The sequence below is a fragment of the Manis pentadactyla genome, chromosome 8 (assembly GCF_030020395.1).
Source record: "Manis pentadactyla isolate mManPen7 chromosome 8, mManPen7.hap1, whole genome shotgun sequence".
Classification (NCBI taxonomy): Eukaryota; Metazoa; Chordata; class Mammalia; order Pholidota; family Manidae; genus Manis; species Manis pentadactyla.
The window spans coordinates 26,953,587-26,977,947 of NC_080026.1; the positions used below are offsets into that span (position 1 = coordinate 26,953,587).

Sequence of the window (24,361 nt, forward strand, 5' to 3'; positions counted from 1 at the left end):
AAGCTAACAAGAACTAAGCTGAAGAATCTTGTACAGCCTGTGAAGCCGAGTTTAGGAGTCATGAGGGGACTATGTGGAGTGAGAACACCTGCTGGAGAACAGCAGGGTATCAATAATAAATGCTAACCTTTGAAAAAGGGGAATTCTTGGGAACACGACTAGGGCCATGCATCTTTCCTTCTCTTCAGGTGGTTTCATGGAGGAAAGATTTAGGATGTGATTAGAGGGTTGCAATGGTCTTGGACCCTCTCTCCAGAGGGCAGCAGCCTCCTGATGCAAGACGGAAACGGCACGTTAGCGTGGCTTTTGGTCATCTGCAACTCATTGAGAATATGCTTCAGAGCGCATATAAACTTCATCTGGAGCAACATCAGGGATGGGAGGGGAGGCTTTGTATCTGTTCTACAATCTACACACACACACACACACACACACACACAGTTTGAGTTAGAGAAAAGGGTATGCTTAAAATGTGGTATAGATTCACATTATGAAACAAAACCTGTCTTAGCTGTTACCATTTCCTTACTGGTACTCATGCTCCATTTCTTCTTAGTTTATGGAAGCTTGTCAGTCCTCAAAATGGAAGGCTTAAAGACAATATTTTAAACTGGCACCAGGATTAGACTAACCTCATAGGGTATGTCAAAATTGTGGGCAATCTTTTAAGAATATATAGTCCATGGAATGAATAAAACCAGCAGCATATACTGCTGGGGCAAGAAATTAATATGTGTTTTTGGATGCCATTGGTTAAAAACAATATGCCAATATATTTGTTTCAAATCAATTGGTTCTCACTTATCTTATGTTCTCAGCATTTAGCATGTCTATTACTAGGTATCTAGTCAGTTTTAGGGCTGATACTTGATATTTTTCTTAAAAAAGGAGAAATATCTCAAAGATTTGACTCAATGGGAAAGTGTAATTTAAAGAAAGTAAAAAGTAGAATTGATACTTTATTATTATTTGCAAATACACAGAATATAGTGGGTATACTGGGATATTACCCATAAAACCACTTCATAGATACTGAAGATCAAGTATATATAACTCATCCTCTCAAATAATAATATCTTCTAACTAATGCCTGTATAAAAAGGTCTCTTTCCATAAGAAAGTAAATTCTTGAACTACAGGAAAACCAACTTATTATTCTGGCTGGTTCTTTTTCACCTTACCTAATTCATTCCCCTTTCTGGACCTCATTTTTCTCATGTTGCTCCAAAGTTATTCTGCTTTTAATATCTCATAAGACCTGGATCATTTCCTCCTTGGATAACAGGCTTTTAAAAGACATGGGCTTAACCTGCTACCCAGGTGCACTTTTTTCTCAGCATTTGCCATTTCTCATGGTGACCTGTATTTTATTATTGAACAAAAGCTAGCTATGTGGTACTCTATTACCAACACATTTGCTCCCAAGAGCCTTTAAATAACAGAAACTGCCTGGGAACTATAAATGCAAAGGAACCAGGAAGCTTGTAGGCCAAGATAAAGAAGCTTAAGGTTGGCTATTAATTTTGGCTAATATTAAATCATGACATAGCTCACACGTAAGGATCACAGTTCAATTATGAACCATAAAGGAGTTTAAAGAAAAGAAGATTTACGAGATATTTTTAAGCACATTAGTGCATATGTGGAAGTTGTGAGAGTATTTCAGGCCCAAGCAATGATAGACCCATGCCCCAGTATATAAATTTAAATACAATTATTCTCAGACTAACACTGATAAAGTGGCAAAGTTGGAGCATATCTCTACTCAGCGGTACATTGCAGTGTTGCTCATATATATTTCGCTTAAATTAACAATGTGACAGGTAGGTTACTCTGTCATACATCAGTTCTCACAAATTATTTTAAAAATACTTTCCTCCAAACTTAATGATTTTGCTATTCATAAACATGACTGTTGAAAGTTTAGGGCTGATAACTTGTATCTGCAATTTCAGTGGCAAATCTTTCTTTACTTCTCAATGTAATTGACATGTTTTACAAAAGTAGTATAATTTCAAAGACATGATTTTCTCATATGATGGAAACCTTAAACAATTAGTTGTGTCTTGTGGATAATTATTTAAATGTTCCAGCAGTTAGATGACACCATGTAAGCGGATGTAGTTAGGAAGGAAAATGAGCTCATGCCCACTTATGTATAAAAAGTACCATGATAAAAATTACCAAAAAGCTCAATAGGACCCAACTGCAAATTATCTCTGTACTTTGCTTGAAGTGAGAGAGTTATTTCTGCCTTTCCTTGACCCTTGCCTGGATTGATTTCTTAAACTTTAAAGGAATATTTTGGGGAAAGATTTCCTAGGGACATCTTGGTTATAATTTACTCCATGAATCTAAGTGAAAAGAGAAAGAGGATGAAAAGAAGGGAGGACATTGCTGAATGGTTAGGAGAAGCTGGGCCCTCACTGTGTGAGGCTCCTTCTGTATCTCATTTCACTTCAATTTTATGATGTAAATTTCATAGGTGAAGAAGTCAATAAACAAACAGCAAGTTACATAGGTGGTAAAAGGCAGAAGCCAGCATTAAATCTAACTTGGTCAAATGCTGAAGCTGCTGTGCTATCGGATAAACTCAATCTGCTTAACTGTAAAATGGTATTGAAAATTTTCTATCGTAAAAGAATCTATAAAGATCAATACAGTTTATCAAGAGTATATAAGGCATTCTGTGTTCTTTGGAAATATTTAATGTTTGAGGCAGTGTGGGAGTCCCTACAGATTATTCTATAGCAAAACTGTATAATTGACAAGCTCTACCCATGTATACAGAGCTTTAGCTAGTCTGTGCGGAGTTTCATTCTGGAAGAAGAATGAACAGCCATTCCCCACCAGAATTTTTGAGCTGAGTCACTGAGGTGTTGGAGAGAGAAGGAGATAAGCACATAAAAGAAAGGAATCTGGATGAAATAAAGAAAGGATGAGAACACTTTAGAACCAAAAGTAAAAATGAAAGTCCAAAACAACAACACATTTTCATTTATATCTTTAGATAACTTAGGAAAGATATACTCTATTTTCTCACTTATTCAATTAGTTAATATGTATTGAATGTTAAGTGCCTCCTCACTATTAGATAATGGGAGTGGAGCAGTCAACAAAGTTTTGCCCTTGTGGTGGTGTATGAAGAGTAAGAAAAGCAAAAAGGAACAGAGTAAGGGAAGCATCTAGAAAATTGAAAATATAACTGCTAATGTTAAAATAAATTAGTATAAAGATGAGGGATAAAATTGAGAATTTTTCAGAACATAAAAGATAAAAATCAATCATGATGCTCTGAGATTCACATCATAAAGATCCCAAAAGAGGAAACAGAAAACTGACGGGAGGAACTTATCCACATAATGATAAAAAGGAAAAATTCCAGAGCTAAAGAGAATCATAATTCTTCAAGTTAAGTGACAAGCAGAATAAATTTTAAAAGTTCTGCCAACTATATACCTTATCTTGATTACAGAATCTCAAAATAAAGACAAAAATAACCCCAATGATTCTGAAAGAAAAAAAAATTTAATGTAGAAAGAATAAGAATGGAACCTACACCTTTATTCTAGAGGCAGTGGGATTTTATGCCCAGCTAAACTATTGATCAGCAGCATGGACATACTGAAGGTATTTTTACACAGTCAAGGTCTCATGTTTTCTAAATGAGTTACTAGAGCATGTTACATAGTAATAGAAGAAGGAATTACAGCCAGCAAGAAAAGGCACGGAATTCAGAAGACAGTGACTACAACTCAGAAAGTCAGTGAAAGGAAATAACAGGGTGATGAAGGTGAAGCTTGGAGAGCAGCCAGTCCAAATTGGAGTAAGATAATGGAAGGACTTTTGAAGATATTCTGGAGGAAAAAGCAGGGAGTTGCTAACAAGAATATGTAGACTGTTTAATTGAGAAGATTAAAGACCTTGATGACATAAAGGCCAAGAAAGCATGAAAAAAAAAAAATTAAACTTGGGAAAAAAAAATCTGTTTAAGAAATTCACAATCAAAAGATGTATCAAACTAAAACATAGCATGATCATAAGCAAATGATGGAGCATAAGCTTTAAGAATAAGAACATCATAATTCATGTAGCCCATAAGGCATAGCATTGAATGCATGGATATGTTAATCCAGTCTGGCACATTACTTGGCCAAAGATTCCATAATATTTACATAATCAATATAAAGTAAATGCTGATGACTGATTTTTTCACATTTAGATCCAAAATACAAGAGAAAAAAGGGAGATCTTGCATGTGCTTGTGAAACAGCAAAAGCATATTAATAAAACCTTCAAATGCAAAAGAGCAGAGGATCTTTTTCACTATGCTCAAGGGGCATTACCCTTCGCGGGTCACAGGGGTCATGATATTGTCAGAACAGAGAAGGAAATATAATACTTGGCACTGCAGTAAACAACCTTACGTAATCATAATCATATGAATGCTGTTTTTTGGTTTTTAACTTTTAGAATCATCCTATAAATAAGTCATAATTGTAAAAACCAGTGAAAGAATATAAATTTTCATGATGTAGAAGTAAAGATTACAATAGCAAGGCAGAACAGATGAGAAGGAATGATGGCATAAATTTCTCATCTTATCAAAGGAGGCATTACAGCTCAATTTTCTATGGTTAATAGAACAATAAATAGAGATTTAAGTATGCTGGATGTTTCAAAGAAGCCAGTGAAACCAGCAGGACTAGCTATATGTGACCATGAGTATTTGGGAGAGAAAAAGGGCCAGGGAGAGGAGGCCTGATTGAATTCATGCCTGTTGTAAAAGAAATCTGAGGTAATGTCTAAGCTTGATAAATCAAGACATTATAGCATTAAAGATAAAGATGATACCAACAAAAACAAACTATCCCCCAAATAACAATACAGTAAGGTATGGAAGCCACCACCAGAAGAACTATAAATAGAAACAGACCCAAGTTGTGCCCTTTTTGGAGCAAAACCGGGATGAAGCAGGAAGGAACTGCTTTTCATCATAAATCCTGAAGGTACACAATTTAATCTCTAAACAGTTTGCTTCCTTCATAATATACTTAGTAAAAAATAGAAGCAGTATAGCATTACTTTTAATTTCTACTAATAACATTTGGTATGTTTTTTGCCATTTTAAGATGAAATAAACTATCTTCTACACACGCAAGCCTCTCAAACTCTATCAAGTTGATATAAGGAAATAAAGTTGCTCCTGAAAAACCAAGTAATTGTTAACTTTTCTAAACATTGCACTGCCAAGGGTTCTTGGATGTCAATGCTGTTATTTGCAAGATTATATAAGGTTGTTCAGCTGACCTAAGGAGCTATTACTTCAGTTCCAAAAGCCAATAGAGGATATGTACAAACACTGGTACCACCCTAACACATATGCTCTCGCCTATAATTTACATATTAAACTGATCCGAGTTTTGTTTTCAATGAGACAGTACAATAAACTTACATTTAAAAAGCGCTAGCCATTCCATCTGCAAATGTGAAAGCACCTGAGAAATGGAAGGTGTTTCAGAAGCTCCCACTGCAGTGGCACAGTGATCACTTCTGAGATTTCTTACCATCGAGTGATCATCACAATTAGCTGCTGGCCCTTTTTTGGCATCACAGCATACCCTTCTCATTAGCTGTATTAAAGAAATTAGAAAATGCAGCTCCATCAAGTGATTGTTTTGAGATCTACATACCAGCCGGTGAATCACGTGGCCAGGTTTCAAAGAAAGGGTTTGTGACTGAGTGTAGATTGTATGATTGAGGCAATTTTCTTTTCATATTTGGTGGATATTATTTCTGCTAGGCATTGGAAAGTCAACAGTGCACAGCCCTTCCTGCCCCACAGTGGGTGCTCAATAAAGGCTAGCTGAATTCAAAACTCAGGCCTCTCGACCTGTTAGTAACACTGCAAAAAAGAGTAAACACTTAGAGAAATGGCTGTGGCCCTGAAAAGCCCCTTCCAGGTATCAGAAAGTATATTTGTCAGACCCAACCACCACATACAGCTTTCCTAAGCCTTGATAAGGGAGGCCTTTGTCTCACATCTGGAAGATTAGACAGTGTAAAGAACTTGATACATATTCTTTAGGCAAATGTACTGCAGAACAATTTTAAAGGCCAGTATCTCTCTAAATAACTCTTCTTGAAAGAGTTAAATCTTTGTACATGGAGATTATTGTCCATTTAACTATTAATCATTAATTTATTTTATATGATTTTTCATAACCAATCCAAAATACTATTTTCTTTGCTTTTTCTGTCTCTGCCTTTGATATGCTAAGAAAATGGACTTAAAGTACTAAATTTGACTGGGCCTGTATTTTTAAAAATCAGTTCAATGCTTTTTACTCAGTTAAAAAGAAATCTCAGCAAAAGCCTTAAAAAAAAATGCACAGTTTAAACTGAAACAACCCCAAGAAATGACTATAGTTGCGTAACTTGATCTGTATTTGGAAGAAAATTCCACTGAAGACAACAATGGAAGCTTATCAAATCAGAATTTCACATAGATTTTCCATGGCCCTCCTAATGAATACTGACTCATTGGTCAGCGATGGTGAGAATGTAATGGAGCTCTAAGATGGGAAATGTACACACTGAGTGTGTTCAGTGGTTCCATTACATCAGTATGAAAACTGCATTAGGCGTCCAGTTTCCGGGCTGCTTTCTGAGACCAATTCTAGAGCATGTAGTTAGCGGTTCTTTAACATTTTGATTGGGGCCAGACCCTGTCATTGAATTAAAACTCCTTTCTTTCGGCAGCAGTCATAAAAAATTTTGACTTTATGTCAAATTGGGATTGTTTGGGCTACTAATCTAGTTTTATATTTTTTCCAAGATGACAGGTAACCTGCAACTGAATCCCTTCTAAGAAAATGATAATCCATGGGATGAATTCTAAGAATTGAAGATACTCACATATTTTTATATGAAGTTAAATCTTTACAGGATCAAATGCTGTCATGTGGCACTGAAAAAAGATATCTTCAGAGAGTAAAACTCTGAGATAAGCCTGATTTAAAGTAGGTGCTAGTTCTACCCTCAAATGCTTACATTCAAAGAATTTTCCACTGTATTGGTGATACGTATGCTCACATTTCATAAAATTTCACCTTCCGCAACTGGGTCAGAATGCCAGATGATTTTTGTGATATATATTCAACTGCTTCAAAATGGACTGAAATGGATAGGTCAAATAGTAATTGTAAACCATTTAATTCTCATACTAAGTATTTTGCTGAAAATATTAAGTTTCTGCTCTTCCCTTTTCCTGAGAAATGACTGTGTATTAAATCTCTTCTTGACTTCTTTAAGGATCAGTTCTTCAACTTGGTTCTCAGAGTTATTTTAGGGATTTATATTAGCCCCTTTTCAAATTCTTTCTCATGTCTAATTTTCAAAACACATCCATCAGTTAGAAAATTTGAATGGCAGGGAGAATAATGGACTCAATGCATATATTCTTGTTAGAAAACAATACATTTTACTTGTGTGATCTGCAAGGCAATTTCCAGCTACAGAAGTCTTTATCACTGGTTCTGTCCATCCATCCTTTCATCTGTCTGATGCACCAACAGTAATACCAATAGCGAATACTAGTAATATTAATAGTAGAGGACATGTATTGAACAGTTATATTCCAGAACTCAGTTAAATACTTTACATGCATCATCTCATTTATTTCTCTCAAGGGCCTTCTCAATGGTGGGTCTAAGTATCCCCGTGTAAAACATAACTTGTTCAATGCCAGTACGAGGGAGTGGTAAGACCAAGCAAGGTCTGAATTCAAATTAGCCTAATGCCAGAGTCAATGCTTTTCTATTCTGATGGCTAGGTTGGTCTGGGGTATTTTATTCTTTAGATATATTTGAAGAAGTATTTGCTTATTTCTGTTTGGACTGAGCTCTCAGTCCTCCAGTTTTCAAATCCCCAAGTTTTCAAGACACTAGTTTGTCTTAGACTTTCTTCTTAGCACTCCCTTCAGATTATAAATTTATTAGCCAAATTAGAACACATCTAAGAGTGAAAAGGACTGCTGTGATTAAGTGTGCTGGGACAATAGGTATAAAACTAGATTGTCCAGGCCCAAGGGGACACTGGTTCATTCTGATGGGCCACCAAGATAGCCCTTCTCTACTCCTGATACAAAGCCCAGATCCTCTAGGGCAACCTAAGTATTTTTTTTCAATGATCCTTTGATGCAACCTTTACTTTCTCAGGATTAGTTTTCTGGACAACTATTTCTTCCTCAGTTATAGAGCAGAACATTTAATAAGCAACTGAAAAAGAATAAAATATCCTAATATCCTTTTAGAGTTGAACAGTAATGCACATAGAGGCACATTCATTTATCACTGTTACAGTAAAAAAAGCATAAAATGTCCTATACCTTTAATAAGACCTTTTTCTTGCAGAGTTTTCAGGGAAGGTCTTCGGGTGATAAACTTCTTTAATCTGCTTTTAACTCGGTTTTTGTCGGTTGTATCGGAAGCACTGTGATGCAGTCTGAACACTGGAGATTGAAAAAACAAAGTCAGAGGCTTTCAGTAAATTTCTCCTTTATGATTATTACTTTATGTAAATAGGAATAGAAAAACAGTAGTAATGGAACAACTACCTGAATTGAGGCTCAGGCCTTTCTGTTTAGACAGGGTATGTGAGTAAAAATTTGCCCATATGAAAATATTAGCTCTGTTGTGACAGGAATGTGCAGTGAGAATGTGGCTAGCTCCATTTAGTCACAGTTTATTTTCACTTCTATTCCCTCATTTTTAACATGATAACCTTTATCTGGATAATCCCACCTGTCTGTGTCTATTCACCAAATTATGGTCAAAGAAAAACACTTCTAAATTAGAGGAAAATAGCTCTTTAGACTCATTTATTTCAAATAATTATGATCACATATTGCCTGTAGATAATTCAGGCATTTTCAAAGGTCCTTCTTGCCCAAATAATTGTGTCAGTCTTCTTTGTTATGTTAACCCAAAGTGATTTCTTTTAGCGGTATCTCATTCTTCTTATTGATGTGAAGTTACCACCAGCTCTAGGTGAAATTCTGAAACACAAATTTGCCTCAAAACTTTGCCATGTCTTCATTGGTCCCCTATCCTCAGCTTTCTATCCGCACCTTTATCTTTAAAGTGAGGTGTGTGTCAAGTTCATTCCAAACAGATATTTGCCGAATTTCTACTGATCATCAGGCTCCAGGCTAAAGGCTATGAATTCAGAGGTGACACTTAAGGTCTGCACTTTCATTAAGGACAGAGTCTAAATATATTCAGGTTACCTTATTATTACATGATGGATGGAATTTATTGTCTCTATAAGATATAGATCTTAGCTGGGCCCTCCACTGTCTTAACCCAAGTACTGATATAATGTGAGGATTTGGGGCACTTTATTAGGTACCTAGAGGCTCATTTCTTTGCAAACCTTATCTTAGAATAAGCCAATCATTTAATCGGCTTTAATTTAGGTAATAATATACCTAAAATGTATTGAGATCTTACTGTGTGCTTGATATTCTCCTAAGCTTCTAACTTGATTTAACTCAATCTCACTACAATGTAAGCTCCATGTGGGCAGGGATTTTTATATTTTTGTAAGTGTTGTTCAATTATTTGTCTCTAATACTTCAAACATTGTTTAGCATATAGTGAATGTTCAGTCAATATTTGTTGAATCAATTCTCACAATAACCTTTTGAAGTATGTAAAATAATTCTACTTATTTAAAAGATGAAGCTGAAGCAATGATGTTAAGTAACTTGTCCAAGGTCAAATATGGATGTGAGGTCAATCTCATAGATTTTTTATCTGGTATTTTAATTTATTGGAGCTCTGGTAAAAGAATAGAAAGGGAAGGGAAATAAACAGGAGCTCAGTAACTCAGTTAAAGTAGAATGGTTTCAATCAACTAAATTTCTTAAAGTAGTTACTGGGTGTAAAACGTTTTGCTAAGTCGTAGTTGTGAGGGAGCTAGACTTGAACCATCCTATCCCCTCCTAAGGAACTCAGAAGAAAAGAGAGAATTGGTGGGGAGCTGCAGCTGGAAGAAAATTAATTGCCTGAATTCGAAGATTTAAAGTCAAATATTCCTAGTGGGGTCTCCCAGGCACTCACAAAAGTGCCTAGTGGGAGAATGTCAACTTTAAAAAGTCTACCTGTCCCAGAGAGTGAGATGCCTTCTTATTATCGGCTGAATAAGGACATTTTTTGGATCCTCTTTCCCCTTAGCTTTGACCACAAAGTAGCTGCAAATGTGTTAACAAGATAGAGTGTCTGGGTGAAGTGTAAGGTAAGGACACACAGAGGGAAGCATCCTGCTCTCCTTCTAGCTAGGTAAAGTGTTTCAGTTTAAATTAAGTTCACAGTTTTGATTAGCACATGGAATTAGGCACTATTGAGACAATACTTGCCATTTAAAAGGACTATGATATTTTGTATTAACTTAAAGCACTGTTCTCAAAACTTTTGCTATTTTAGGCCAGACAACTCCTGTTTTGCAGGGGGTTGTCTTTGCAGGAGGGGTAGGGTGTTGAGTAGCTTCCCTGGCTTTTACTCACAATCAGTTGGTGGCACCCACACCTCAGTTATGACCATCAAAAATGTCCCCAGGCATCACCAAATATCTTCAGTGGGGAGAGGGGGGAAATTGCTCCCTGTTGGAAGTCACCACCTTAAACTGAAAGGAAAAAGTCTAGGAACTGCTTAAGTTCTCATTGATTAGAATGGATGGAAGGTTCACTCACACACACACAGAAAATGGTAAAAGGATATGAAAATGGAAGGATTATTTTGATAATGTATCTCTATAAATATACTGTCTTTCCTGAAGGTTTCAGCCTTGGGCAAGTTCACTATGGATTCAGTGAGACGGAGAAATGACAACAGAATATTCTTGGGGCAAAAGGGTTTATACCAGGCTTTATTCTCAGGGCAGTAGGTCAAGCACTAAATTCAGATCTGCATCCAGCAGCCTGCAGGTCCATAATCCACGTCCATCTCTGCCTCCACCCAGAGCACTGGGCAGAGCTGTTTATATTATGACTCAGGCAGTAGTAGCTTATTGCCTATGGCTGTGGAAGCTGTAGCCTGGCAGTGGGCCAATTACATCAACAAGCAGTTTAAGGTCAGGTGAGGATCCTGGCCAAAGGAACTTTCATTTTCCCCACATATATATGAAGAATATATATCTATCATCTATTCCTCTGCTGTCTGTTTATTAAATAAATTGGTCATAAAAGCAAAACCACTCGCATGTGAACAGGGTCAGTGGGTTTATTACTTGAAAAGGTTGAGAACCATGTCTGAAGATCAGAGTTTCACAACCCCTGCATGTAGCAGAATGATTACACGGGGTAAGAATCAGGAATGCCCTCCACCCCCAGGCAAAGGAGCAGGACCAAAGCAGCCTGAGCCCCAGGGGCAGCTGCCATTGGCAGTGAGCAGTCTTACCCATGTCCAGTGGCTACACAAATGTAATTGTTTTCAATATATACCTGAACTTAAAATACTTTGAGAAGCATTTGTTTAGACCTGTGTTGTCCCGTTCGGTAGCCACCAGTCAGGTGGGGCTGTTGAGTACTTGAAATATAGCCTGGGCCACAGGTTGAAATAATAATGGTTTGGATATTTTTGATTTAAAAAATGTATTATTAAAAATTAGTTCTTGCTATTTTTTAAAATGTGGCTACTGGGAGATTTTAAAATGTGGCTCACATTTTATTTATGGGCAACACTGTTAGATGATGAAAAATAAATTGGCAACTTACTACCTACATGGTATACGTGGTAGTGCTGGATTTAACTGTTGTGGATAAAAATGCACATGGCCTGTGTAATTATAATACAACATGGTAAGAGTCTAAGGGATCTTAGGGGAGGAATTGACCTCAGTAAATTTGGAGAAATAGCAAGTGCCATTAGAACCATGCAAGCAACAATTGCTTTTACAGGACCCTGAATATCAGACATTAACTGATTCAAAATTGCATGATTAGAAGTCATTCTGAGCATCTTAATATACTCTGCTTACATGATATCCTACCAACTTTCATCAGGGTCCAGCCCTGGCAGTGACTACTGGTTATATATGATCTGCTTCAACTGATTGCTCTATCAAAGCCCCATGAGTCTGGCTTCTAGTATCAGAGGCTGCAGGGACACTTAGCATCCTTCACAAAAAAATAAGCCTCAGGGTAATTTTGGTCTTAAGCTGGTCTTTGAAGTGTTATGGAATAATCAATCTAAATTTTCTCAAAAGGTAATATTTGCTATTTCTAGTCTCACCTCAACACTTGCCATTTTCCGTGACAGAATGCCAAGAAATCCAGGGCCAAAAAAGGTATTTTTTTTCTGCCATTTTGGAACTAGTAAAAATGATGTGATTAAAAAGTACTTTGCAAATTAAAACACATACACACAGTATATGTGTACAATTACAAAAATAATTATATATTGAGTTATATCTTTTTGGAACCCCTCAGGTACTCTGGTGATAGTATTCTTAATTAGAGAGATACACATGTATATTATATTGTTTTCAATACCACCATCTGGCTCCACATGTGAGAAATGTGTATTAAGGTGCATTGGTTTTTCAAAGAAAATGAAAAAGTGTTTTTAAATGCTTTATCTTATTTCCTTCTCATGCATTCTGAGAAACTAGGAGAATCTTGGATGTGATTACACAGTTTTTAACATAGCCAAAAACTCTCCAAAGTTGCCTCTCATGATGACTTTCCTGGAGACAGACCAGAGAGTCAACTTCCATTTCCTGATGCCATAAATAATCGTCCTCAGATGACAAGTCAAATTACAAGGACTTTGCTGTCATTAATTCCACTCATTTTGTTCTAAGAAGAGTTATGCTGAAGTTAAAGTCAATAGATGACTATAATGTGTGGCATACTTTTTATTAACTAAATAACTTGTAAGCACTGTAAATACAACCCCCAAAATGTAAAAAGCACATGGTTATAAAGCAAAGTCCATCACTGAGTCCCTGTAAACAGCAGTAAATGTCTTTGAATATTGTGGTTTACAAATCTGATTTTAACAGCCAAACTTATAAAACAGTTTACGCTTTTTTGTTGTCAAGGGAGGAAAACTTGCCAAATTGTTCATTTTAAGTAAATACAACATAACCAATTAAGGAAAGCAAAATTTAAACACATGCCTATGATAATCAGGACATAGTTTGCTTCTGATTTCACTACCGATTTTAACAGAACAGTGTTCCTTCCATTTTCCCACAGCACCCAAGTGACCCCACGCATACTTTTAGAAACTTGTAATCACACAGTGCAAATAAAAGGACACTTTACTGGAAAATACACAGTTTGGTACAATAATCCATCATTTATGAAAAATAGAATTCAGCCTTTTCTTTTTCCTCAGAGATTCAACTACTTTTTGAGGGTGAAGCTTACTGCAATTTGAAGATTTATGTTAAGCCAATGAGCAGTTTTTTCGTTTTCCATTTAAGCTTTATATTCAAAAATGAAAAGAACTAAAGAGATATGGATTTAAATTCCAAAGCATTTAATCTGAGTTACAGGGGAACCACTCTTAATTCTACATATTTTCACCTCCATGAAAAGTTAACCTGAATTGGATTAGCTTTCCACGTATTCTAGAATTTACTTTTATTTCCTTTTCACCTTCCTTTCTTTTTCCCTCTGATGGATGATCTTTTCTTTCAAGCCAAACAAATAGAATATTTTGCAAAGCCTAAGAATTTTGAATAACAATATGCAATTTAAGTCTCAACACACACAGGCCAAAGGCATTAGCTTTAAACATCATCCTTAACCAGTTGAGGGATTTAACTGATGTTAAAGCGGCTCAGAACAGAGAATAGTTAGGATTGTGGGCTTTTTAAGATGATCTTCAATAAATATCATTGCATTTGAGAATAGGCATTAGCCCAACACAAATTTTATACCTGACACAGCCATTATGGTGTTAAAACCACCTTTAGATGTAGGAACACATATTGTAATGGGTGCCCTTTGGGTATTTGTTTTCCAAATGTAGTAATTGGAGGGGGAAGCAACACAGTTTGGGTGGTGAATATCCACTACCATTCTATTAAGGGATGAGAACCACAAAAGAAAACTCTAAAATTTTCCAGAATCCAACAGTTTGTATAATATGATCCAGAATTGTGCATCTGCCAGAATTTTTCTTGCTGGGGACTTTATTTTGAAATATCCCCATTTCCTGCCAAACTGCTGTTTTCACGGTATTCCCATGTTACAATTACATGTTATTATTGTTAATTTTTTTTTTTAATTTGGAAATGCTGGAGAGCTAATGTTTCAGAAATGTTGCTAAAGGGAAGTAGAGTCATTAACCTTCAGAAATGCTGTTACAAACAACTGTCTAAGTTACAAGTTGTGACTTTTTGGTGAGGTTCTACACTGGGATCAACGTCAGGTGTGGATTGTTTTGTTAGCAGCTAAGAGCTCCCAGCTCGGAAAGTCCAGGAGGATGTTCAGGGCAGAGCTGGAGGTGGTTCCAAATCATCTTACCACAGTACAGTGTCCAGGGAGGGAGATGGAGAAAGAAATGACAAAATGAGGTTATATCAGGCTCTTAATCCCCAGAGATTCCAAAAACAGTTCTTGAACCATCACATGGATTACATAACAAAGTACCAAATTGTCTCCACTCATGTTTTCCAAGCCGACTTTCTTATATTCAAAATTACACTGTTGTACCACATTCTAAGTTACCGAAATAAGAGCCCCTAACCCAAAATTGATTGAAAAGAGAAATAAAGTTTATTAAATTTCTTTTCGGCTTCCTGCCTGACTCCTTTCCAGGGCATATAACACTTGTGTTAATTCATGAGGCTGTAATAAATACTGCTTTGCCTTCTCGAGCATGTGGCTTTAAGAGCTTGAAAAACTGTGTCAGAATGGGAAGAAGGGGTTAAATTTAATGTACTCTTGGTCGTGTAATATCTTTTTTCTTTTCACATGCTCAGTGTAAATAGAAGTCATAATTTCAATCCCCAACTTGTAGCCTGAGAAACTAAATTATTGAAACTTTAAGTGACTTACTTGAAACACAAATCACGATTAAATCTGGAAATAATTGGAAGAGGGAATGCAGGGCATATTAAGAGCAGTGCTTTCTTTTAACCATTTAATTCCCACTTAGACATTGTAGAAATACAAAATAAATGATCAGTTTGGAACAAAAGATTATGCAGATATTATCTACCCAATGATTCATATTTGTGCTATCCACCCATTTAAGAAGTGAGAATTCATACAATGAAAAAATGTTTACTTTGAGACTGAATTATCTAGTTTCAATAGTCAAATCTAACCACATTTTTACATGCTCAGTGTCAATAAAGAGCTGACAGTTTTCTGTCATGTCCCTGTCTTTCAGCCCTATGGAAATTTCATGACTGCTTTTCCAGTAATGTGTATATCCATGTGTTCTACCTTCAATGTATTCATCTGTCTATGCTGTAAATTCTTCACTGTGTTTTCATGTATAATCTTAGTATTTTTATTTTGCTGGTGATATATCTCAGGTATGTCTACATTGGTAATGTATTTCTATAGTGTCAGAGTGCTTTGTTTAAACTATTTATGGCATTTAGCATAGTTTTGAGTTAATTTGATGAATAACTCTCATGATGACCTATAACTATGATGATGACAACCTTGACATAGTGGTGCAAATATTAGGTAACATCATCACAAATGTAACTTTCCTTCAACTGTAAGTCTGTCCTATTTCTTTTTGTGAGCCAGAGTTGAAAAAGATCTTTGCATCAAAGGTTATGGAAATACTACATATTCAGAAAAATTAAGAAAAGAAAGGAAAGAGAAAATATTCCTAGATAGCAAAAACCTGTGGTGTATATAGAGACATATGACATTTTTTTCCTGAAATAGAATCAGATACATTATATGACGTAGGTTAAAGATTCAGATAATCAAGACATCTATTGACTAGATATTTTATCTTGGCTTCTGTGACTTGATATAGTGTCAGGAAAACTTTGTCACTTGAGAGCTGATAGGAACTTCGATAAATTTGCTAATAAAGTAAGGAGTCTCTGAGGTAAAGCAGCAGCTGATTTTTGAAAGCAAAATTCCTGAAAAAAGAAAAAGAATAACATGGGCATCAATCCAGATAAAGGGCACCATGAAATAGAAATATGTTTTCCATGAGGAAAGACTGTACATTAAACACAAGCACTGGCTTTCTCCAAGTGGCAGAAAACAGGCCACAGCCAAATCAGATGCAAAGAGCCTTACAGATGCACGTGAACATCAGAGAACAAAACTAAAACACGAAGCAGCAGGATTGTAGGCATGGCAATCCCACCACCAAGAACAGGATGGCAAAATTCTAGGACCTTAGCACTCAAGATTTCTGTGGGGGAAAAAAAAGGCAAGTTGGAAAATGAAATAATATTCACATTTAAGTGTAATGGAAAATTTCAATGCCGATTTTAAATGCTGACGCAGGTAGTAGACCATGCTTTGCAGTATTTGAACTGGGCAGGTGGTATTTAAATCTTCTCTCCATATAGACATAAACAGAGACAGCTCCCATTACACTTTGTGTGTGTGTGTGTGTATGTGTGTGCTGTACGCTTGTGAAAATATGTGTCATCTTAGAGGGTATAGATGGGAGAGATATATGGCAACTTTGAAGCTTTCCCTTAAATCTCTAAACTCCTGGCCCCATTTGTTATAAAAAATATGCTATAGTGTATCCTTAATTTTTCAAAAATAAAATTTGAACCACAACAGATAAAAGAAAAAAATATATATATATATTTAGGCATAGGTAATTTGAAAAAGGTCTTAAAATAAATCAGTATTTGAAAGAAAGTAGTAAAGTGTTTATTTAGATTGTAAAAAAAGTCATATGTAATTTAATATCTATAATGTAGATCTGCAACCCTATGTTCACAGACCACTATATTACTATAATTTTATTAATAAGTTAATTTAAAAGTAACAATTAATTAATTAAAGTAAATGTTTAACTTTTCTTATAATCCAGATATATATATTTATAGGATTGATCCTTGCAAAGTAGTCTCAGTTTCAACTTTGACTAGCCAGTCTGATCATCCTTATATCACATGGATTATTAATAATAACTAATGTTTTTAAAGTACTTGGGATGTGACAAGGAACTTTACTAAGAATGTTACATCTCATTTAATCCTTATAATCATTCAGTGTGGCAGATTCTCTTATTGTCGACTTTTCTACAGATGAGGAATCTGAGGTTCAGAGAGGGTAAGCCATGTAGCAAACAAGTGGCAGAACCAGAAATGAATCGCATATCTGTCTGCCTTCAAGCCTGTGGGAACTCCTCACCTCCCCACTGCCTGCCTCCCCATCTGTCTGGCAATGCTGTCGAGGTGCTCAGGACACAGAGGGATGACATCAGCCTCTCACTGTAGTCAGTACTTCCAACCTGAGGTCTTAAATCATCTGCTTTGCATGAACTGCTAACTGGAATAACTCTAGGTGGTCTGTATAACTGGGAACCTAGGTGGGAAAATGCGTTGCCTCAGGTGAGTTCGGTGAATCATACATAGGACAGCAGCAGAGTTGACAGTTGAACGCTCTCTGGATTGCTGGTCGGGAACAGCAGAAGATGGCATCTGGGTTGCCCAGATCATAACCATCGTGAGCACAAACTGAGCTCTCCTGCTGCTGGGCAGAGGTGAGCAGGAGAATCAATCACTTGCTATGCTCCAGGCAGCTGCATGTTACAAGACAAGAATGAATATAGAAATAGAGATGTCAGGTGGTTACTGAGGCTCCCTTTTAAGCAAAAATGACCAACGAGCTAGCCAGACTTCTTAATTTCTTCGGTCTTCTTGACTCCTGTCATCACACAATCTTAGATGTACACTTAGCTCACATATATTCACATCTACAAACTCCTTAACTCTTCTCTCAGCCAAGGCAGGAAAGTTCATTCCTCTTTTTGCCCATTCACAGAGTTGGCTTGTTTTATTCCTGGTTGTTTCTTAGGAGCAGAACTTCAGGATCAGCATTTAATAGGGTGAAAAGAGATAAGCGCTATTGATATATGGCCTCCTTCCACCAACTATTCCTTTCAAAAACTGTGTGTTCCTTAGTCTCTCACACCTTCCTTCTCTCTGTTTTCAAGACTACAGGTTTTGGAGTTTTAATTTTAATTCTCACTGAACAGAGGCAATGTACATTCTTTGTGCCTCTATTTTCTCATCCATTAAATGGGGCCAGCAATAGCCACACTAGGGATTGTTGTGTTAATTAAATGTCCCAATATATGCAAAAAAAGAGAAAAAAGCAAACCAGCACAATATCTAGTGTATAATAAGCATTCAGCAAAAGCTAATAATTATTATGAATTGTGAGGTTATGATGGTGCCTTGTTCAGTTATTGTCAGAACAATCAGTAAGTAAACAGAGCAGGTGGTATGAAAAATACTCTCTACAACCCCCAACCCTGTGCCTCTCATTTTTTCAACATTTACTGTGCATTTACTATGTATCTGGTTGCATCAATTAAATATATGTATATATTTACATAAAAGTAAATATACATACATATACATATATATATATATTTTTAATTGACTGCTATTTTGCTCTCAGTTAAAAAAAATACATGTATACAACCCCAAGAGTTTATCTGTGATTAATTTCTGCCAGGTAGAGTGTATTTCAAGACTTTGAACATGTGTTGAAATCATTGGGTTTTGAAGAACTATCCATTAAAGACTTTCTGAACTGTGACAATGGATATTGACAGTGCTTGTCAGACTAAACCACTATTGATTGACTCACATCATGTGTACAGCAAAACCAATTTCTTTCAAGTGCTTCTTCCTAACTGAAATACATTATTGCAGCCTTCCTCTCTGTTTATTATAACACCCGAGCTCATAGCATGTAACACATCCAGCAAAAAGGTTTCACAATGAAAGAAACAGCAAAGTACAACAGAGAGAAGTGAAGGCACTTAGCAGTCCAAATACTCTTGTACTGTAAGTTGCTCTTCCTTTGGAAAATATTGATCCTTTGCAGTCTTGTTTTTATTTTATAATCCTTTTGAATATGGAAAGATCACAGACCAACAGAGCTTTGCTATTGTTTACTGATCCTGTGACGCTCACGGTTTCTACCCCCGAATGAAACTATTTTAAGTATTGTGTACATATTTAAGTTGTGGGAAAGAAAATGTTTATGCTGGGTCACTGCTCCCTGCCCACAAACATACACAGTCCTACACACACACACACACACACACGCACACATGCACGCACACAGACACATTCACCAGGGATGTGACTTTTTCCAAACCTTAGAATGTTTTCTCCAGTGAGCAACTGAAGCCAACTTTGGCCATATGCTGTGTATTGTACAGTTTTATTATTAATTTGAATTTGCATTGTGCTTTTCATCCCAAGAGGGCACATTTCTTACTGAAACAATACTCTTACGTAACAAAGAGCAGTTCTTATAATACCTCTGAGTGGGAAGAATTCCAGGTTTATTATTTTTTTATTTGAAAGTGTTATTATTAAACAAAACCTAAATACAGAACTTCCACAAGTACTAACTGATCATATCTCATACTTCCTGATGTATACTCAGAGTATTCCAGGGCCCAAATAACCTTCAGTGTTAGTTTTTACTCTTTAAGAAGCTCACAGTTTACTGTATGCAAATGCCTGGGGAAAGTAGGTATCCCTAAATTCTTAGAATAATTCTCAGGGTATTCCTAAAATTGCTTCCCCTCTAAAAAATGATTGTTATAGTTTTCATGAATTATTCTGATGATAAAACAGGGGAGACTTTGGTTAACTCTACAAACACTTTAATTAAATCTGGTATGGTGTTGCCAGTTTCTCTCTCATCCTAAGCATGCCTAGAAATTTAAAGAAAGAAATTTGCTTAGGAGGCTGGCAAATGTTACACAAACAAAGTTCTCCAAACCCCTTCTTAAAGCAATGGAGCTCCAAGTTTAATTGAAAGTTCTAGATTAGAATTTCTCTCAAGATAAGGATTCCTTTAAGTCTTGCCTGATCCATGACAGGCCCATGAGAATGGCTGCACTCGTCACCCTGGGCTGTGTCCTTCTTTGGGCTTTGCCCCGTGGCCGTGGCCTTCTCACCCCCGCATTCCCGAGCTCTGAGACGGGATCCTGGCCTTGGGCCCGTTCTCTTGGCATTCTCTCCAGGGGTCACAATGTCCAGAAGAATGGTTAGTTGTCACAGTGGCAGCCTCCCATGTCTCTTTCAGAGGAAAGTTGAGAAATGTCAGGCCAGTTAGTTGGTATCTCACAAAATAGTTTTACTGGGACAGAATCCTCCTCTATTAGAGGCGTCATTTTGACATAAGCTTCAAGCTATTTGCTCCAAAATGTGCGTGCGAACCCCTGAGGCCCTCCCCTACAGGAAGTGCATTGAAAATGCAAAGGGTTTGCTGAGCAGATCTGAGGACACAGTACGTAGTCTACGGCTAAGTGATCAGGGATAGTGGGGTGGTTTGTCCTCACAAATGCTGACAGACAGCTGCAGTTTGCAGCTGGCAGTGAGCTTATGCTGGCTGAACAAAGATCTAGCTGGAGCTCAGTGAATACTTGGCTCCACTGCAATAATCATAATTCATAACATACATTTCTAAGGAAGGGGAAAAAATAGGAAAAGACACAGAAAGGTGCTTCTGATTCTGACACTTGATGTGGCCAGGACACAGTCTGCTCTACTTGTTGTCCATTTTGAATCTGTCGTCCTGTTAGGAGACAGTGGTTGTCCCGTCTGCGATGGAGGGAAATGCCTTCTGCTCTCCAGCCACACCTGCAGATTAACTTTTCCTTTCACTAAAAAGTAGTGATTGCTTTTTACCATTAAAATATAGAGATTTACTTTTTGCCAGAAACCAGTTGTTATCCCAAATATCTTACTTCTTCTCCTAAATGAGTTAATTATAATCAATTTGCCAAGCTTTTGCTAGTTTTTGACCATCAGATAACCCCATTCTTGGGCACAGTGCATATTGGAGTCACAGAAACGTGAAATATTAAATCTGGAGTAAACTTGAGAGAATGTATAGTCATTGCTTCTAACTTTGAGATGAGGAAAAAGACACCCTAATTGTTTAAGTCACTTGCCTAAGGCCACATAGTAAGAAACAGACTGAAGATTCAATCCAAATTTCTCAACTACCTTTTCTGGGTTTTTGTCAGCATATCCTTATGTCTCTCAAATCCCATATTTAATTTTATTACAAAAACTGTTCCTAAATCCAGGAGTATGTTCTGGAGGAGCCAGTTCTGTTCCTCTCGTTGTCTACTACTGGCGCAGTTCTTCCTGTGACCAGGAATATTAGATTCAAATATAAATGCAGTCATTGCCATCAATTACTTGTTTTATTCTACATATTTAGAATTAGAGAGTTTTGAATAGAATATGGAAATGTACTTAAATGTGTTTGAATAATTATGCATAATAATATGAAAAATATATGCCCCAAAGGGGAACTTACAGTAGCCTTCCTTTGACATGTAGCAATGCTAAGTGTTTTGCTATTATCCTTTTCTTTAACTTTGGGTAACCTGAAATCTGTAATAGATTATTCATATTAGTTGGGGTTTTGAGCCTTCCCTTTCCCTGAGGAGAGAGAATCTTGCAGCCAATTGCCAGGACACTCCTCCAGACACAGATGTCACTGGGGAGCATCCTCTGTTGGATATTCCCTCCATGTGTTTCAGCCTAAACGAGGGAGGAATAGAGAAGATTGAGCTACGGATGGGAAAATGCAATTTGCCAAGTTCCAACGCCTCTGAAATACGAACTTTTGGACTATTGAACAGGCTGTGATCTCTGTTTTCTTCAAGCTTGTTTACTCTTAACAAAATAGAACTCCAGTCTTCGAAAAAAATGTCTTTGGGTTTTAAAGGTCTCCAAAAGCTTCTTAAGACATTAAGTACCTCTTACATAAAATAACACAGTGATGATGTAAGACTGGAGGAACTGGAAATGAGTGGATTAAATGACCTCTCAAATATACAATAGATTGAAAATTGAAAGGAAAAGGTACTTAGTCAGAAAGCATTTGGGATTTATTTCTAAAATATGGTTGGGAACATTAAGCAAACTCAAAATGAGGTGATGCGCACACATCCTCATTTTGACTTAAAGATCTACTTTAAATAACACAACAGATGTAGTCATCAGCATCTATTCCAACAGGGACACTGTGAATGGTGAGAAAGACATGGGGAAGACTTGGGTGATAGTAAGAACTAGTGTCATTGTCATCTCTTCATCCTTCAAACTGTCAAAGTGGAACTAAGAGTAGAAGAGAAATATTTTGCAGGACTGGACTCCCTCCGTATTTTTGTCAAGCAGTTCAGTTAGGAAATTTCCACTAGGAAATGTTCCCTTAAATCAGTCAGCAGAAAGCATGTTTTAGCTATTTTCACCCTACGGCACGAGAGAAAAAAAATGCACAAACACCTGTGGTCTTTACTCTGAAAGTACTTCTGACAAGACAAACAGGTGCTGGCTTATGTAATGGCCAAAGAAAGCAGAGGGGATGGGGCCTTGAAGCATGGGGGAGCCCTCGCAAAGGAAAACTGAACTTAATCGCTCCATTGTTAAGGAAGGGCCAACTGAGAATTATGTGCTCTGGGTGGCATAGTGCTTTGGCAAAATTATTTCTCTTTCCAGTTTTGTGGCCACTGCTATTGGAATAATGCTGAAGTTGAGAATGAGGGTGAGGTGAAGCAGATCTTCACATCACAGTTTGGAACTTAATGGTGCTCCCTACACTTTTATCAAGTTGGACACACAGTCGGTGGTCAGTGAAAATTGTTTAGTAAATGTATAGTGTTTGAGCAAAATGCATGATGGAAAGCACACAGGCTTTTGTATTAAGAAATGCAGTCTTTTAAGTCCCAGATCTAAGATTAAGAAAATATGGGCCTTAGCCTCCCTGAATCTGTTTCCTTATCCATGTAATAGGGATACAAATATCTCAAGTGCAATGTTGTAAGGGTTAAATACGATGATGTAAAAGATCACAATGCATTGTACATATGCGAGTAGGTTATTTTCTTTACCCTCTTTCTCCCTTTATTCTTCGTCTTCATCATCAACATCATTATTGTTAAGTCTGAGTTTACACCAGACTCTCTAAAGTGAGTTATGGAGATGGCCCTTGGGTTGGGGAACTCACATTTAAACATCACAAAACTGATGTGTCTAAACAGAAAGCAGATACAAATAAGTAAGAAATTTGGAGTATGTATATACAAATTATGTGAAGCTTATATTAGCGTTAGCTGTTGGTAAAGAGCTATGTCCATAGGCATAGGAAGGGCTCTGTGAATTTCGTTGAGAGTACATTTCCTCACACTTCTCACACATGGTATACCAAATTCTCCAACTACGTGAATGTTTATTAATTGTAGCTTTGATAGTAAAAATGTACTGGCAATGTGAATCTCCCCAGGTGAATGTATGGTGTGGGTTATTACTACTACTTTTCTTAATACATTTTAAAATAATAAATATAAAAATATTTTATTTTATACATGAAGATTGTAATTGTGTGTCAACCCAAATAGAAATGGCAGGAGGTATATTTTGATAAATGTAGCAGCATGATTGCCTTATATGATGATAACTGTTATCAGAATTATGTGAGAAGTATATCCCATGCTATGCCACCCCAGGGCACACAAATGTGTCCTTTAATGATCACAGCTGAAACATTCTTTACATATTAAACAAGAAATTTAAGGACCCTTACCACTTGATTAACCACAGATGGAATGCCAGTTCTGGGGAGAATTTGAAGATCTGAGGACCTGGACCATGAATGTGTGGAAGGGTCAAGGAATAGGTTTAGTAGGTAGAAGACCCTTTGCTTTCTGCTGCAGGTCATAGGGTCCTACTCACCACTTTCGAGCAAGATTAGCTTTGACCAGTAGAATAAAACAAAACTCAGAATTAAGCATCTCCCTGATAATCATCCATACCCTTAGGTGGACAGAATTGTTTATAGTTACTGTCAGTCACAAATTCTACTTTAGATACACTTGCCTTCTTGCTCCTCTTTGACAACATCTTAGCTCAGGACCTTTGCACATGCTGCTTCCTCTCAACTGAGCATCTTTCTTTAGATATCCATGCAGCTACTTTCCCTTCCTCAGATCTCCTCCAAATGCCATCTCTCTCAGGTTCTCCCTCTCTATTTAAAATTGCAAGCTTTCCCCACCAAGGTGCTTCCTTTCTTATTTTTCTGTGTTTAAATATCAATATCTTGCTAATATGTATTTTACTTCCTATAAGAAAAAGG

At 36.8% G+C, this 24,361-nt stretch overlaps 1 protein-coding gene across 4 annotated transcripts in view; it reads right to left on the reverse strand.

Annotated features, from left to right (window-relative positions):
• The window catches only part of ARHGAP15 (Rho GTPase activating protein 15), a 602,975-nt gene that overhangs the window by 233,966 nt on the left and 344,648 nt on the right, over positions 1-24,361 (reverse strand). For all 4 annotated transcript variants that reach the window (XM_036912736.2, XM_036912735.2, XM_057505630.1 and 1 more), the window contains one exon: positions 8,390-8,512. In XM_036912736.2, the coding sequence (XP_036768631.2) occupies positions 8,390-8,512 (123 nt within the window). The remainder of the gene's footprint in view (positions 1-8,389; positions 8,513-24,361) is intronic.